Below are 13,753 nucleotides of genomic sequence, written 5' to 3'. Positions count from 1 at the left end.
AAGGTCCAAACTGTCCAAAGTTGTAGAATAGCCTAATTACGAAAACTTGTACCTTACATTTGGTAGTGCAAATTGTTTTAAAGGAATAAAAATCTGAAGTAGTATTAATTGCTTCTCACTGTAAAGCTGGCATAACAGCCATTATTCCTGACCCTATGAACTCACCTCAGTCAAAACCTGTCAAAATAAACTAATGGCTAAAGATAATGGCTGAAGAGGTCATTGGAAGAAATCCCAGAAAGTTATGCAAGACAAGTGTTGATTATCAGAAAGATTCAACACATTCAAGGGGCTTAATCATACTGACTCCCTTGATTCTCGTCCTCACTTTCCAGGTCCTCCACCGCTTAGTCACCTGTAACCGCTCAGTTATCCACAGAGTGTCCAGCAGCTGTCTGCAGCTGCAACCGTTGAGCCAATATTCTGTGACACAGTTTCTTCAGCACCTGAGCCCTTCTACAGGGAGTTGATTCGCTGCGGTGGATTCCTGAAGTAATGCTTGCTGATTTTCAGCTGCTCACCACAGTCATTGCCCAATAAGACAGAAAAATTATCCTATCTTGTAGGGCAACTGAGGTGAAGGGTATTAGCATAGGCCGAAGCGTATTTTTCTTTTCACCCACCGGCCTTTTTTTTTTTTTTTTTTTTTTTTTTTTTTTGTGAACTGAATACATAGGCCCTTTTGAAATTGAAACTATTATCAACCCACTAGCCATTAAACTTAAATTGCCTACAGTTCTTCGCATTCATCCTACTTTCCATGTCTCAGCCTGCTGCCCTTGCGTGCTATAGCATAGAGGATGGCACTGGCCACAAAAGATTTGTAAAAATATCCTGAGGATTGTATGACAGATGTTGAAAGACCTCAGCCACCTCAAAAAATAGAGACAACTCTGGCCCTTCCTGTAGAGTGGAGTTGTGTTTTTAACCCAGTCCTGTTTGTTATCCATGTGTACTTCACTGTGTTTGTAGTCCTCCACAATGTCCACGTCGTCCCACTGGATTGAAATAGTGGTCCATGGTTTCATAGTCCTTAAAAGTCCACAATCAAGTCAGGTCACTTTCAGCTGCAGATGATTCTGTTTGCACTACGTGACAAAGGAATGAACCACAGCCTGGTACTCATCACTCTCACTGACGCATCCAACCACCGAGGAGTCATCAGAAAGTCACAATCACAGTGCTCGCCGGCTGGCTCAGATAGGCATAGACACGACTGAGCATGTAGATGATTGCAAGGCGAAATTAACACACATGACAGATGGAATGACGCACAAAAGGTAACCTGTAAACAAGAAGAGGAGACAAAACACAAACGGAGTAAGAGAGACACGAAGAGAGACAAAGCCATCACTGAGACACATAAAGGATGAGGGAGACTTAAACACAGGGGATATGACAGACTCAAACACTGAAGACACGACACTATAATCACCATAGTGGGGAAGGCACAGACATGGAAGGAACCTAAACAGATAAGAACTAAGTAAGGAAACCTGGGGAACATAATACAAAAAGGCATAAAACTTAAAATGCTGGATCAAAAGGCCCAGAACCAGGACAGGACCATATATAATGCAAATGCTCTTTCAAACATATAAAACACATTGTACTCCTTTTAGAAGGAATATCAGAATTTTTCTAAAGACTTGAACCATTATTATTTTATATTTTAACATGGATTTCAGTGATTTATTATATCAGCACATTTTTAACCTGGTTACAAAGAATTATTATTAGATCGATTAAAGAAAATCAGGAAAATGTAAACTAACAAACAAAACAAAAAACATTTATTGAATAAATCAATAGGCTAACACATAATAAATCCTGTTTATTTACAAATAACCTATATTCATATGTATCATGTTGATAACAACAATGTTTATATTTATAAATAAAAAAAAATCACATTTATTAATCATGTAAATAAAACGCATTTATCATAAACATCCACATGATATCAGAAAGAAATTATCCAGTTCAAATCACGTTCACATTTTGAACATCGACGTCCAGGTTGGGTCATGGTTGGACGTTAAAATTGTGGACCAAGTTCAAATGTCTACAGATGTCCAGAGAATTGGTCATGGACCGACAGACCCAATATAAACATGATCTGCACATCTATCTGACGTCCAATATTTAGTAGAGAGAGTCTGACTGTCATGATCTGGATGTCTGAGCTTCCGTGGTATCCGGCCATGGGCAGGGCCTACAGCCTCCCTCACCTGGAGCTGATTGAGTCAATTAGGCTGGAGATTTAAGCTCCTTCCTGACGCTGTTTCCTCGCTAGTTCACCAACAACCCTATGTTGGTAACCAGGCCTCACGCGTCATACCAGTAATTTTCAAGTACTTTACTAGTTCTAGTTGCTCCTGGTTATTCCACAGTGCTGAACAACTCATCCTGGAAATGTGGTTCACCTGCCTGCTTTTTGGAATTATGTCCTTGCCTCACCTGCCTGCCCTCAAACTACCACGAAACCTTTAACACTCAGGACAGCCGACACACACCACTAATCCCACCTGGACCACAACACCTCTCCTTCAACACTTCATCTCCCACCTGCACAGTAAGACAAAGAAATTCATAGCCTCCACTCTCTCCAGAACTCCTCACTGGCTACCATTTTAACACTGCTCTCCTCTCTTCTAGCGAGTACCTAATCACCAGTCCAGCTCCCGTTGCTTTCTTGGACCCGTCAGTCTGCTTTTACTCCTCTCGCCGAGCCAAGACCTCACGCCCTGTTTATCAAGCCTTTAGTCGAGTGCCATTGTAAACATTATCCTTGTGCTGGTTCGTAAGCAAATGCTTCGAGAAGCTGGTCAGGGTCTTCATCTGCTCTGCACTACCCGACTCACTGGACCCTCTACAGTTCGCATACCGCCACAACAGGTCCACTGATGATGCCATAGCCCTGACACTACACACTGCCCTGTCACACCTGGAGAAGAGAGACACGTATGTGAGAATGCTGTTTGTAGATTACAGCTCAGCATTCAATACCATCGTTCCCTCGAAGCTGGACAGGAAACTGCAGGATCTAGGACTGAGCAGCTCCCTCTGCAGCTGGATCCTTAGCTTCCTGTCTGACAGACGCCAAGTGGTCAGACTGGGCAGCATCACCTCATCCCCCATCACACTGAACACTGGTGCTCCACAGGGGTGTGTACTGAGCCCTCTCCTGTACTCACTCTACACCTACGACTGCACAACCACTAACAACTCCAACATCATTGTGAAGTTTGCAGACGACACTACAGTGGTGGGTCTTATCACCAATGGTGATGAGACGGCTTACAGGGAGGAGGTCAGCGCCCTGACCCACTGGTGTCAAGACAACCATCTCACCCTCAACGTCGCAAAGACAAAGGAGTTGATAGTGGACTTCCGGAGGTGCAGAGAAGTACACACCCCCATCACCATCAACGGCGCTGCTGTGGAGAGAGTGAGCAGCTTCCGGTTCCTTGGTGTACATCTGGCTGAGGATCTTACGTGGTCAGTACACACAAACAAAACAGTGAAGAAGGCGCAGCAGCGCCTCTTCTTTCTCAGGAGACTGAAAAGATTCGGCATGAGCCCCCGCATCCTCAGGACCTTCTATCACTGTGCCATTGAGAGCATCCTCACTGGATGCATCACCACCTGGTATGGCAACAGCACCGCCTACAACTGCAAAGCTCTCCAGCGAGTAGTGCGGTGCTCTGAACGGATAATTGGAGGTGAGCTTCCCTCCCTCCAAGACATCTACAGGAAGCGCTGCCTGAGGAAAGCGGGGAGGATCATCAAGGACTCCAGTCACCCCAGCCATAAACTGTTCAGACTGCTTCTATCAGGAAGGAGGTTCTGCAGCATCCGGTCCCGTACCAGCAGACTGAGAGACAGCTTCTTCCACCAGGCCATCAGACTGCTGAACACGTCATAGACACCTCAGCTTCACTACTGGAACTTTAACATTATGCACTCCACACTGTATATAAATGCCACTTGTTTTGCACATATTCAACTCTGTATATTTTATATATTTTATTATTATTATTATTATTATTATTATTTTTACTATTTAATTTGTAAAAATGTGTATACACACACACACACACACACACACACACACACACACGTAGGAAAATATTTAGTATACACATCCAGAAATGCATACACTATTATATATTGTACATATATTTATTAGTTTCAGGTTGGCCATTCTTGTATTTTGCTCGTTTGTGTTGTTGTGTTTGCACATCTCTGTTGCTTGTGGGGCTCGCACACAAGAATGTCACTCGCATGTGCTGTGCCAGTGTGCCTGCACATGTGATGTGACAATAAAAGTGATTTGATTTGATTTGTTATTTCACTTCCACTACATGGACTTAACAGAGAAATCAAGAGACACTCCTTTATCAAACAGATTGTAAATAATTATAGTTATGATTATAATCTATGAGGACATCATTCTTTGCTATGTTAAATGTTGGAAAAAACTAAAGATTTTTCCATTAAATCAAACTTTAATCAATGAATTTTCTTTATTCCACGATATCCCTTATAATCGCGTGGCAAAAATATCAACCTAGGCTAAGAGAATCTGAGTGTTTAGAACAGAACAAGACTGTTGATGAAAACAGCAGGCACACAGTAACATCAAGCAGCACGGTTTAACCTGAACACATTAAAAATGTCAAAAAAAAAAGGGGGGGGGGGGACTTTAAATATTTAAATATCTTTCTATCAACAAAGCATTCTTACTTTACTGCTGCTGTGATGATAATAAAGCAACAGTATGAGTGTGAGGCATGTAAGTCAGAAAGGGTTAAGCATGGTTTGATGGTCTGCAGAAAGAAACTTTATGCACAATGAATTGGTCATTTGAAACCATGAATTCTTTATCCAGGTTTCTGGAAAGTGCCAGACTTGATTTTTGTTGGACTGACCTGATGAGGGCAGCAATGCGCCTTTGATACTTCCAGTCTACCGGAAGTTCAATAGAAGAAGAATAGCGGAAATGATGCCGTTCAGCGCTTGCGTCGTGAATGAGTTTTGTTTGAAGAATTTAGTTTGAATGTATCGGTTGTTGTAGCAATAATGTCTTCAGTTCTTCATCTGAGAGAGTTTATAGAGGGGAGATTAACTGCTGCCGCAGAACAAATCTTCTCAGAGTTTGAAAAAACGATCGTCCGGTATGAGGAGGAGATCAGTCGGCTAAGACTGCTGGATATCAGACCCGGGATAAAGTCACACAGTACAGGTGTGGGGATTTCTGTTATTAGTAGTAAATTCATGCGTTGATTTACAATAGTTTTTAATATAATCAGCCAATTACATGACAGCAGTCAATGCATTTCGGCATGTAGACGTGGTCAAGATGACCTGCTGTTAGTTCAAAGTGAGCGTCGTTTTGGGGAGGCGAGTTGGATTTAAATTACTTTGAGCGTGGTGTGGCTGTTTGTGCCACACTGGCTGTTCTCAGTGTTTCAGAAACTGCCGATCTGCACAAACGTCTGTATGATTTAGAGAGAGTGGTGCGAAAAGAGAAATTATCTAGTGAAGGCAGTTCTTTGTTTATGTCAGAGAAGAATGGGGAGACTGCTTCAACCTACAGGAAGGCAACAGTAGGTCCAATTAGGACTTTTTGCAACTAAGATATGCAGAAGAGAATCTCTGAATACACATAACTAGCATTGTGTACCTAATAAAGTGACCACTGAGTGTGCATTGATTAGTAGAATATTAGAAAATTAGCATTAACATATACCGGCCTTCTTAAAATGCTGTAGGTTTTCATTATCATATTCTGATCATCCTGTTGTTCATTTGTTTGTATGTTTTTTTTTTCTTTTATTTATTTATTTATTTTTTACATTGTGTGGTAATCACTGGCAGTCACATCTAAAAATTGGACCACAGTTGTACAGCTGCAGGGTTAATAACAACACCCAATCAACAAATGACTATGAGTAAATGTTTCTCTGGCAAAGTCTGCAAGAATGGAAGAATCCATGAAACCATAAACTTAATTCTCCATAGGTGACTATTGTCACTATTTTCTTGTGTCCCTTTGTTGAACACGAAGGTCTGGATGAGCAGCAGGTCTGTGACCAGGAGGGGAGCTCCAGTCTCAACCAGCAGGACCCAGAGCCTCCACAGACTAAAGAGGAACAGGAGGAAACCTGCAGCAGTGAGGAAGGAGAGCAGCTTGAACTGAAGCAGGAGGCTGAAGGCATTCATGTCTGGACAAGGGAAGAGCTGGATTTGTTGTGTAAACCTGGAGTAAAGCTGACCACAACAGGTATGCAAAACTGTAATATATTATTATTATTATTATTATTATTTCATAATTCAGAAATGAATATGACTCGTATAAAAACATCACATGATGATATCAGAGTTAACTCCTCATGAAAAGAGCTCACAAAGACAGGCGGTGTGCATTTCTGCCTGGCATACTACCTCACTGAAGACATGTTTTGTGTTAGTACAGTAAAATAAAAACTGGGTTTTAAATCTATATTTTATTTTCTGCATATAGATTTAAGTCATGTTGGCTCAGAACTCTACGCAGAATGTAGGAAAACCGTTGAGGCAATGAAAAATGTGGATATTGGCCACAAGGACCAAGTTGGACTAGTGATTTGTACGCCTCATAAATGATGACTTTCTGCATATGAACAGAATTCTTTGCTGTTCACCGCATGAGAGAGAATATTTAAAACACCTTAAATATCACTCGCATATCTGAGAGACCCATTCAGCTACTCTTTAATCCAAAATGTAATCAGCCTATTACATTGCAGCAGTCAGTGCATTTCGGCATGTAGATGTGATCAAGATGACCTGCTGAAGTTCAAAGTGAGCGCTGATTTAAATCACTTTGATTGCGGTGTGGGTGTTTGTGACAGACTGGCTCCACTGAGTGTTTTAGAAACTGCTGATCTGCTGAAATTTTCCAGCATGAACATCTGTATGATTTGCAGAAAAATAAAAAATCTAGTGAGGGCAGTTCTTTGGGTGAAAACTCCTTGTTGATGTCAGAAGAGAATGAACAGACTGCTTCAACCTGACTGTCCAATAAGCACATTTTGCAACTAAGATATGTAAAAGAGCATCTCTGAATACACATAACATGTTGAATCTTGAAGCAGATGGGATACAACAATTGATTAGTATAATTGGTTACAACACCATTACCTTAAAATGACAGTGAGTTCACTGTACTTAGGTCACCAGCTCTCAACCTCATAGAGCACCTTTGGGATGTGGTGGAACACAAGATTTGCATCATGGATGTGAAGATGACAGATATGCAGCAGCTGTGTGAAGCTCTCGGGTTAATATAAACCAAAATATCTGAGGAATATTTCCAGCATTTTGCTGAATCTCTACAAAGAATTAAGTCAGTTCTGAGGACAAAAGGGGCTCCAATCTAGTACTAGGAATGTGTACCTAATAAAGTGACCAGAGTATTTTATTAGTAAAATATTAAAAGATTAGCTTTCATTGTCATATTCAGATCATCCTGCTGTTCATTTGTTTGTGTGATTTTGTATGTTTTTTTCTTTTCTTTTCTATATTGTGTGCTAATGACTGGCAGTCACAAAAATTAGCACTTTAACACTCGCTAACACCTTCTTGACAGTTTAGCCTCTGTTAGAATCACTGACAAACTCTTAAACTGGTTTAAATATTTTCTCTCTGGCTCCTGTCGGTTCAACCAAGTCATAAAATGTAAATTCCCAAGAATTCTCATTTCCAATGCGGTGTTCCCAAGAGATTCTTCTTGAGATCTCTGGAACTCCTTCCCACCAGACATCCATTACATTGACTCTCTCTTCACTTACAAGCAAGCAGAATATGAAATGTTTGGTTTGTTAAATATGAGAAAAAGGTCAAGTTGCTAAAGCTTAGGGAGACTCGGGGTCAGACTCAGGGTCAGAATATTGACTATGTTGACATTTTCTTGTCATAACATTAGTCACTATTTTCTTGTGTTCTTGTGTTGAAGATGAAGTTCTGGATAACCAGCAGGTCTGTGACCAGAAGAGGAGCTCCAGTCTGGACCAGCAGGACCCAGAGTCTCCACAGACTAAAGATGAACAAGAGGAAATCTCCCTCAATCAGGAAAGTGACCAGCTTTCACTGAAGCCAAAAACCAAAGATGTCATCGTCTGGACTGGGCAGGAGCTGGACATCATGTGGAACCCTGAAGTAAAGTTGCAAAGAATAGGTATGTGTGCTTCCTAAAGTCCTCAATAAATCTACACTGTCTTCTGGGCGTTCGGCACCAGGTTGTTGCGGCTGCACCAGGACACCAGACGTTCAGCCTCCATCCTGTAGACGGACTCATCCCCGTCCAAGATGAGTCCAATAACGGTGGTGTCATCTGCAAACTTAATCAGCTTGACAAACTGGTGGCTGGAGGTGCAGCAGTTGGTGTACAGGGAGAAGCGCAGAGGAGGACCAGGATTTGCCATTATTAAAACTCACCCTGGCACAATGCTGTCCTTGCAGAAGTGGATATAGGAGGTGACAGTGTCGTAAACTCATCCCAGCCTTTAGAAGTAGCCCTCAATGTGTCCCAGTCTGTAGATTGCAAGCCGTGCGTCTCTCCTCCACAGCCTCGTTACTCCAGTTTTTTAGTCCTCACAACAGGTTTGGAGAGCTTCAGCCTCTGTACGCGTGCATCAGAATGATCATGAAAGTCAGAAAGTCCGAGTGCAGCACACGGCACAGCGTGATAGGCTTCGCTAATCGTGCTGTAACTGTGATCCAATGTCCTCTCCTCTCTGGTCGAGTATACTGTTTATATTTGAAAGCTCCTGGCTCACATTGGCTTTTTTAAAGTCCCCAATTTTGAGGAAAAGCAACCTTTTAGCAGAAAGGGGAGGGGCGGCTATCTGCTGCAACCAGTTGGAGGTGAGTGGAGGGGGAGGAAAGCAGAGAGTGCCAGAATTAAATTCTATAAAATGTGATAGTGGTGTAGTATAAACACACAGCGCGAAAAGAGGTGAGTGAAGAAGAAACACTCGGGCACCATGGGAAGCCCTGAGCAGCCTAATCCTATTCATTTATATAAATAAAATTGAATTGAATTGACTGCTCAGGAAATTTATGGTTAATCTAAATAAAAATGTACTGCACTAGGTGTCATGTAAAGGTTTTGACTAATTTTTAAATAAACATTTAAGTGTTTTCTGCCATTTAACCTTTAATACAAGCCTTTCTATATCAAGTGTTTTGTTTTCTCCTACATTTTGTTTGTTTTGTTACAAATCACCTTTATTTTCTCATCCTTGGTGATCTGTTTATGTTTTATCTGATCTTTGTTCTTGCCCAGTTTTGATGTTTGATTGTTGCTGTTATACATATATGAATCAAACCACAAACGCACAGTGTTGTGTTGTCGGTTATGGCATCTTCTCTGTTGGGAGCACATAGAGGCAGGTTGATAACCATGGAGGAGCTAGAAGAAAGAGGTGGTGGTCTGATATCAGTTTTACGCAGGAGGTTTTCATGCAACATTTTGGGGATGAGTTTTGAACAGGAGCAAAAATCTTGGTGAAACACATGTGAGATGTTCAAGGCAAGAGTTTAAGTCAGGTGAACCAATTTTAGATGTCACTGAAATTACAGACTCAACAGTCACCTAATATCACAGAAAGTACGACACAGTAATATTTATGAGAATCTAATAGTTTTTTTTTTTTTACAGCTGACTTCTTTTTTTTTTTTTTTTTTTTGTTAAATCTCCCCTGATAGGTGATACAAAAAATAGATTTCCACTATTAACTGATGCAGAAGCTGAGGAGAAAATAAGAAGTCAGTTTAAGTGAGTGTAAGTTTAAAATGTCCACCACCTTCTCTGATAAAATCTACACCCAACAAAGTTTGGGTGTAGATTTTGTTCTGCCGGTTTTCAAGAATTTGAGGTTTGCTCTGCAGCATGGAAAGGGAAAAAATATTCAAACAGATTCCGGATTGGGTTAAGTATGGTAAATATTTACATTTGGCTTTCTGAAATATATGATTCTAAACTTAACTCGATCACAGAAGAAGAGTGTTTTTTCATATAGTTTGTAAATGAGCAGCCAAAATGGTTTTCACTGAGTCAGCAAAATAGTTTCTCCCCACAACATGCCTTTCACTGGTATATCTGAATAACATGCTTACCATGTGGAGACCTGCTAATGGTTAAGCTTACCTTGTAATTTCTCAAATGTATGTTTTGTTTTTTTAATCTGTCCCTTCAGATTTTCCACAACATGACTGTAAGGACAAGGAGGGGCTCACATATCAGCACGTCTGCTACCAGACGAACTCCAGTCTGGACCAGGAGGATCCTTCACAGATTAAAGAGGAACACAAGGAACTCGGTACCACTGAAGAGGGAAAACCGCTTGAACAAAAGCAGGAGACTGAAACTTTTCCTGCTAGTGAAGAAAGTGACTACAGGGAACCAGAACCAAGCAGTGTCCTGCTCCTTTCTCACAACTCTCCTGTCACAGATCAGTGTGAAAGCAAGGACAATGACTTACACAGAAATAATTTGAATCAAATCATAGCAGACCCGATGGTTAAAAATTCCAAGAAAGTACATTCATGTAGCACCTGTGGAAAGACATTTAATAGGACGGGAAGCTTGAAACGACATATGCAAATTCACACAGGTGAGAAGCCACATTCTTGTAGTTATTGTGGAAAAAGATTTAGTTGGAAGTCAGACTTGACTAGACACATGCGACTTCACACAGGTGAAAAACCACATTCTTGTAGTACCTGTGGGAAAAGATTTAATCGGAAGGAAGATTTGAAAATACACATGGAATATCATACAGGTGAAAAACGATATTCCTGTAGCACATGCGGCAAAAGATTTCATCTAGACACAAATTTGAATAGACACATGAAAATTCACCTACGTGAGAATTCTTGTGGCATTTGTGGAAAAGGTTTTGGTAAGAAGACATACCTGAATAGACACATGCGAACTCACACAGGTGAAACGCCATATTCTTGTAGCACATGTGGGAAAAGATTTAAGTGGAAGCCGTATTGGAAAATGCATATGGATTTTCATACAGGTGAAAAACAACATTCCTGTATCACTTGTGGGAAAAGATTTCATTTAAAAACAAATTTGAATAGACACATGCGAATTCACACAGGTGAGAAGCAATATTACTGTAGCACCTGTAGGAAAAGATTTAGCAACGCAGCACATTTTGCAAGCCACATAAAAAGTCATACAGGTGAGAAACTACACTGTTGCAGAGGCTGTGGGAAAGGCTTTATCCTTAAGTCAAGCTTGATAAGACACATGAGAGTCCACACGGGTGAAAAACCTTATTGTTGTAGCACATGTGGAAAAAGTTTCAGTTCTTTGGTACAGTTGAAAATGCATATGAAAAACGATGCTAGATGCTAAGTTTCATTCTTAGAAAATGTTAATGGTGTCTCTCGCTACATGCACGTGTACATTTGGTAAACGTGCATCGTGTCATAGATCCTGGTAAACTGGATTATTACACACACACACACACACACACACACACACATATCTATCTATCTATATATATAAATAACAAGATTCAATAAACATTTATTTTTAACTTGACTTTCCATCTGTTCCTCTCTTCTGTTCGACATGTGGTTAGGTCTCGCACCTTAAATTCCTCTACTGCTGCTAAATTTTCTGATATTTTGAATTTAGTTCTACCTTCCTATAACGATGTTGATTTACTAACAAATCTTTTTAATAATTATTGTCTTTCTATTTTAGGCAATGTTTGTCCTCTCAGAACCGTCTCCATGAAAAAATGACAGTATTTGCTATTTAATTCCTGTTGTATTATAGAGGAAAACTTGTCTACATGTTAATCTCTTTCTTTTAAAGGCCCTTTTAGTTTCATTTAACGCATCAGTTTGAGATGCAAGGGCTGCTTATTTCTCAGACTTAGTTTCAAGGAGCAGAGGTAACCCCAAGGTATTATTTGACATCATTAGTGATATTGTTGCTCCTGCTCCACCTGCTGGTCCAGTTTTCATTGAATGAAGATTGTAAAAATGTTCTTTCTTTCTTCATTGAAAAAGTTAGTAATGTGAGGAACAATATCTGTCCTTCTGTGTCTCTGTTTAGTAACGCTGCATTACTGCGTTACTAAACCGTGATTTATTATTTTTTTGCGAGAATGTCTCATGACAGTGACGTAAGCGAGTGCAACGTTCGTGACAACAGCTGTGTGCATGAACTTGGGATCTAGGGACTCCGTGATCTCGTTTAAAAAACAGCTAAAAACTCATCTTTTAAAATTTCCTTGTGGTTATTTTTTTATGTTTTAGTTTCTTGTGAAGCACTCTGTGATGTTTATGTTGAAAATTGTAATACAAATAAAATTTTACTTGCTTTGTACTTACTTAATTTGCTATATATAACTTTAGTTTTTCTGAAAATTCTAAGAAATTTCTTTATTAAATAAGTAAACTAAAAATAGTGTTTATTCTATTTTATAGTTTTAATATTGGATAACAACTGACTTGAACATAATATGAATGTGTTTTCACTCTGGGAACTGTGGATCCATTGATAGCTTTAGTAATCTAAAAGTTATTTATATTTAGAGGTTTGTCTTTTTCCATTTGCATTTAGATAGGCCGATGCATGGTGATTCTCTGATGTGTATCTGTTTCTACCTGTGTTGATGCAAGCATGACCAAAGCTAGCCAAGAAGCAGTAAATATGTGAAGCAAGGCAGAAAGATATACTCATCAAATGAACAAATCTTAAGAATATAACACCAACACTGCATATGTAACAAAGATGTGTTGACACAATGACAAATCTATTTCCTCCAAATTTTGTATTTATTTTTCCCCAAATTGTACAAATTAGTCTGTGATTGGCCTTAGTGTACCTAAAATCATATTTATACAAAACTAAATATGACTCGCGAATATGTTTCAAATGGATGATTCCTCACTTGATGACAAATCACCCATTTACGTATTTGCTGTGTCCTAAATTTGATGCCAGTGAACTTATCAGCGGTTGATTTAACAAAGCCCCAAAATCCCCTATGAGCAAGCACTTGGCGACAGTGGGGAGGAAAAACTCCCTTTTAACAGGGAGAAACCTCCGACAGAACTAGGCTCAGAAAGGGGTGGCCATCTGTCGCGACCGAGTGGGGTTCAAATGTTCACTGAAAATTTAGTTTTATATAAATATGATGTTGAGCTCAAAAAAACTATAAAGTTCCTAACTCTGACAGCTTCTCTGCAAAGGGTTTCCCTAAGAGAGAGGAAAAGTGGTTATCAAGAACTTGAGGACATTACCTACATATAAACAATTATAAATTTGTTGGGGTTTTTTCACAATGTCAGAAGGAGAGAGGCACTGAGGCACCGTCTTCCGCCCCCCGGCGCTCCTGCTCTGCCTTTTCCTTCTGACAGGAACTGCCTACAGAGCAAGTATGAATGATGCCTGAGTGGATGTACACAACTCACAAGTTCCTGGCTCTCTCAGGTCCTCTGCAGAGGGTCTCCCTAGGATGGCGGGCATAGCAGGGCCACGGGGGACGGGGGGCTGTGCCTCACTGCCCTCCCCTCGTCAAAGAAACCCTCGTGCAGAGGAGTTCAGAAAGCCAGAAACTTGTGTGTGTTGACTATGTCCTTGTGAGCCTCCACCATTTACTGGTGGGTGCAGCCTGAGCTGTCTAGAGACAGACCAGACCAGCTGCACAACACAGACACTTCAAATCTC

The 13,753-nt window shown here is 40.4% G+C and overlaps 2 protein-coding genes across 5 annotated transcripts in view; both read left to right on the top strand.

The window, feature by feature from the left end:
- Positions 1-11,556, top strand: part of LOC120715341 (zinc finger protein 665-like) — a 144,275-nt gene extending 132,719 nt beyond the window's left edge. The window contains exon 9 of one of the 3 annotated variants that reach the window (XM_040002257.1): positions 10,708-11,556. In XM_040002257.1, the coding sequence (XP_039858191.1) occupies positions 10,708-11,422 (715 nt within the window). In that variant the 3' untranslated portion in view covers positions 11,423-11,556. Of the gene's footprint in view, positions 1-10,701 lie in introns of all 3 variants that reach the window. The other 2 variants (XM_040002258.1, XM_040002256.1) reach the window with 2 other exon arrangements.
- LOC120715351 lies at positions 4,922-10,518 on the top strand. Of its 2 annotated transcripts, XR_005691607.1 has the most exons (4): positions 5,280-5,612; positions 6,074-6,289; positions 8,003-8,224; positions 10,248-10,518. XR_005691607.1 is itself a non-coding variant. In XM_040002292.1 (3 exons), exons 1-3 carry the CDS (start codon positions 5,086-5,088, stop codon positions 8,239-8,241), a joined length of 618 nt encoding a protein of 205 aa, XP_039858226.1. In that variant the 5' UTR covers positions 4,922-5,085; the 3' UTR covers positions 8,242-9,235. The 2 variants fall into 2 exon arrangements, 1 of the variants encoding a protein (XP_039858226.1); XM_040002292.1 differs by lacking the exons at positions 5,280-5,612; positions 10,248-10,518 and adding an exon at positions 4,922-5,248 and having other exon boundaries at positions 8,003-9,235.
- Positions 11,557-13,753: the final 2,197 nt, after the last annotated feature.

The sequence above is a fragment of the Simochromis diagramma genome, unplaced genomic scaffold, assembly GCF_900408965.1.
Source record: "Simochromis diagramma unplaced genomic scaffold, fSimDia1.1 OVJJ01000688.1, whole genome shotgun sequence".
Lineage (NCBI taxonomy): Eukaryota > Metazoa > Chordata > Actinopteri > Cichliformes > Cichlidae > Simochromis > Simochromis diagramma.
This window is presented reverse-complemented; position numbering and strand designations above follow the sequence as displayed.

Coding starts and splice junctions, on each gene's coding strand:
- LOC120715351 (XM_040002292.1), top strand. CDS start 5,086: ATGTCTTCAGTTCTTCATCTGAGAGAGTTTATAGAGGGGAGATTAACT. Junction 5,249..6,073: donor GATAAAGTCACACAGTACAG/GTGTGGGGATTT, acceptor TTGAACACGAAG/GTCTGGATGAGCAGCAGGTC. Junction 6,290..8,002: donor AGTAAAGCTGACCACAACAG/GTATGCAAAACT, acceptor CTTGTGTTGAAG/ATGAAGTTCTGGATAACCAG.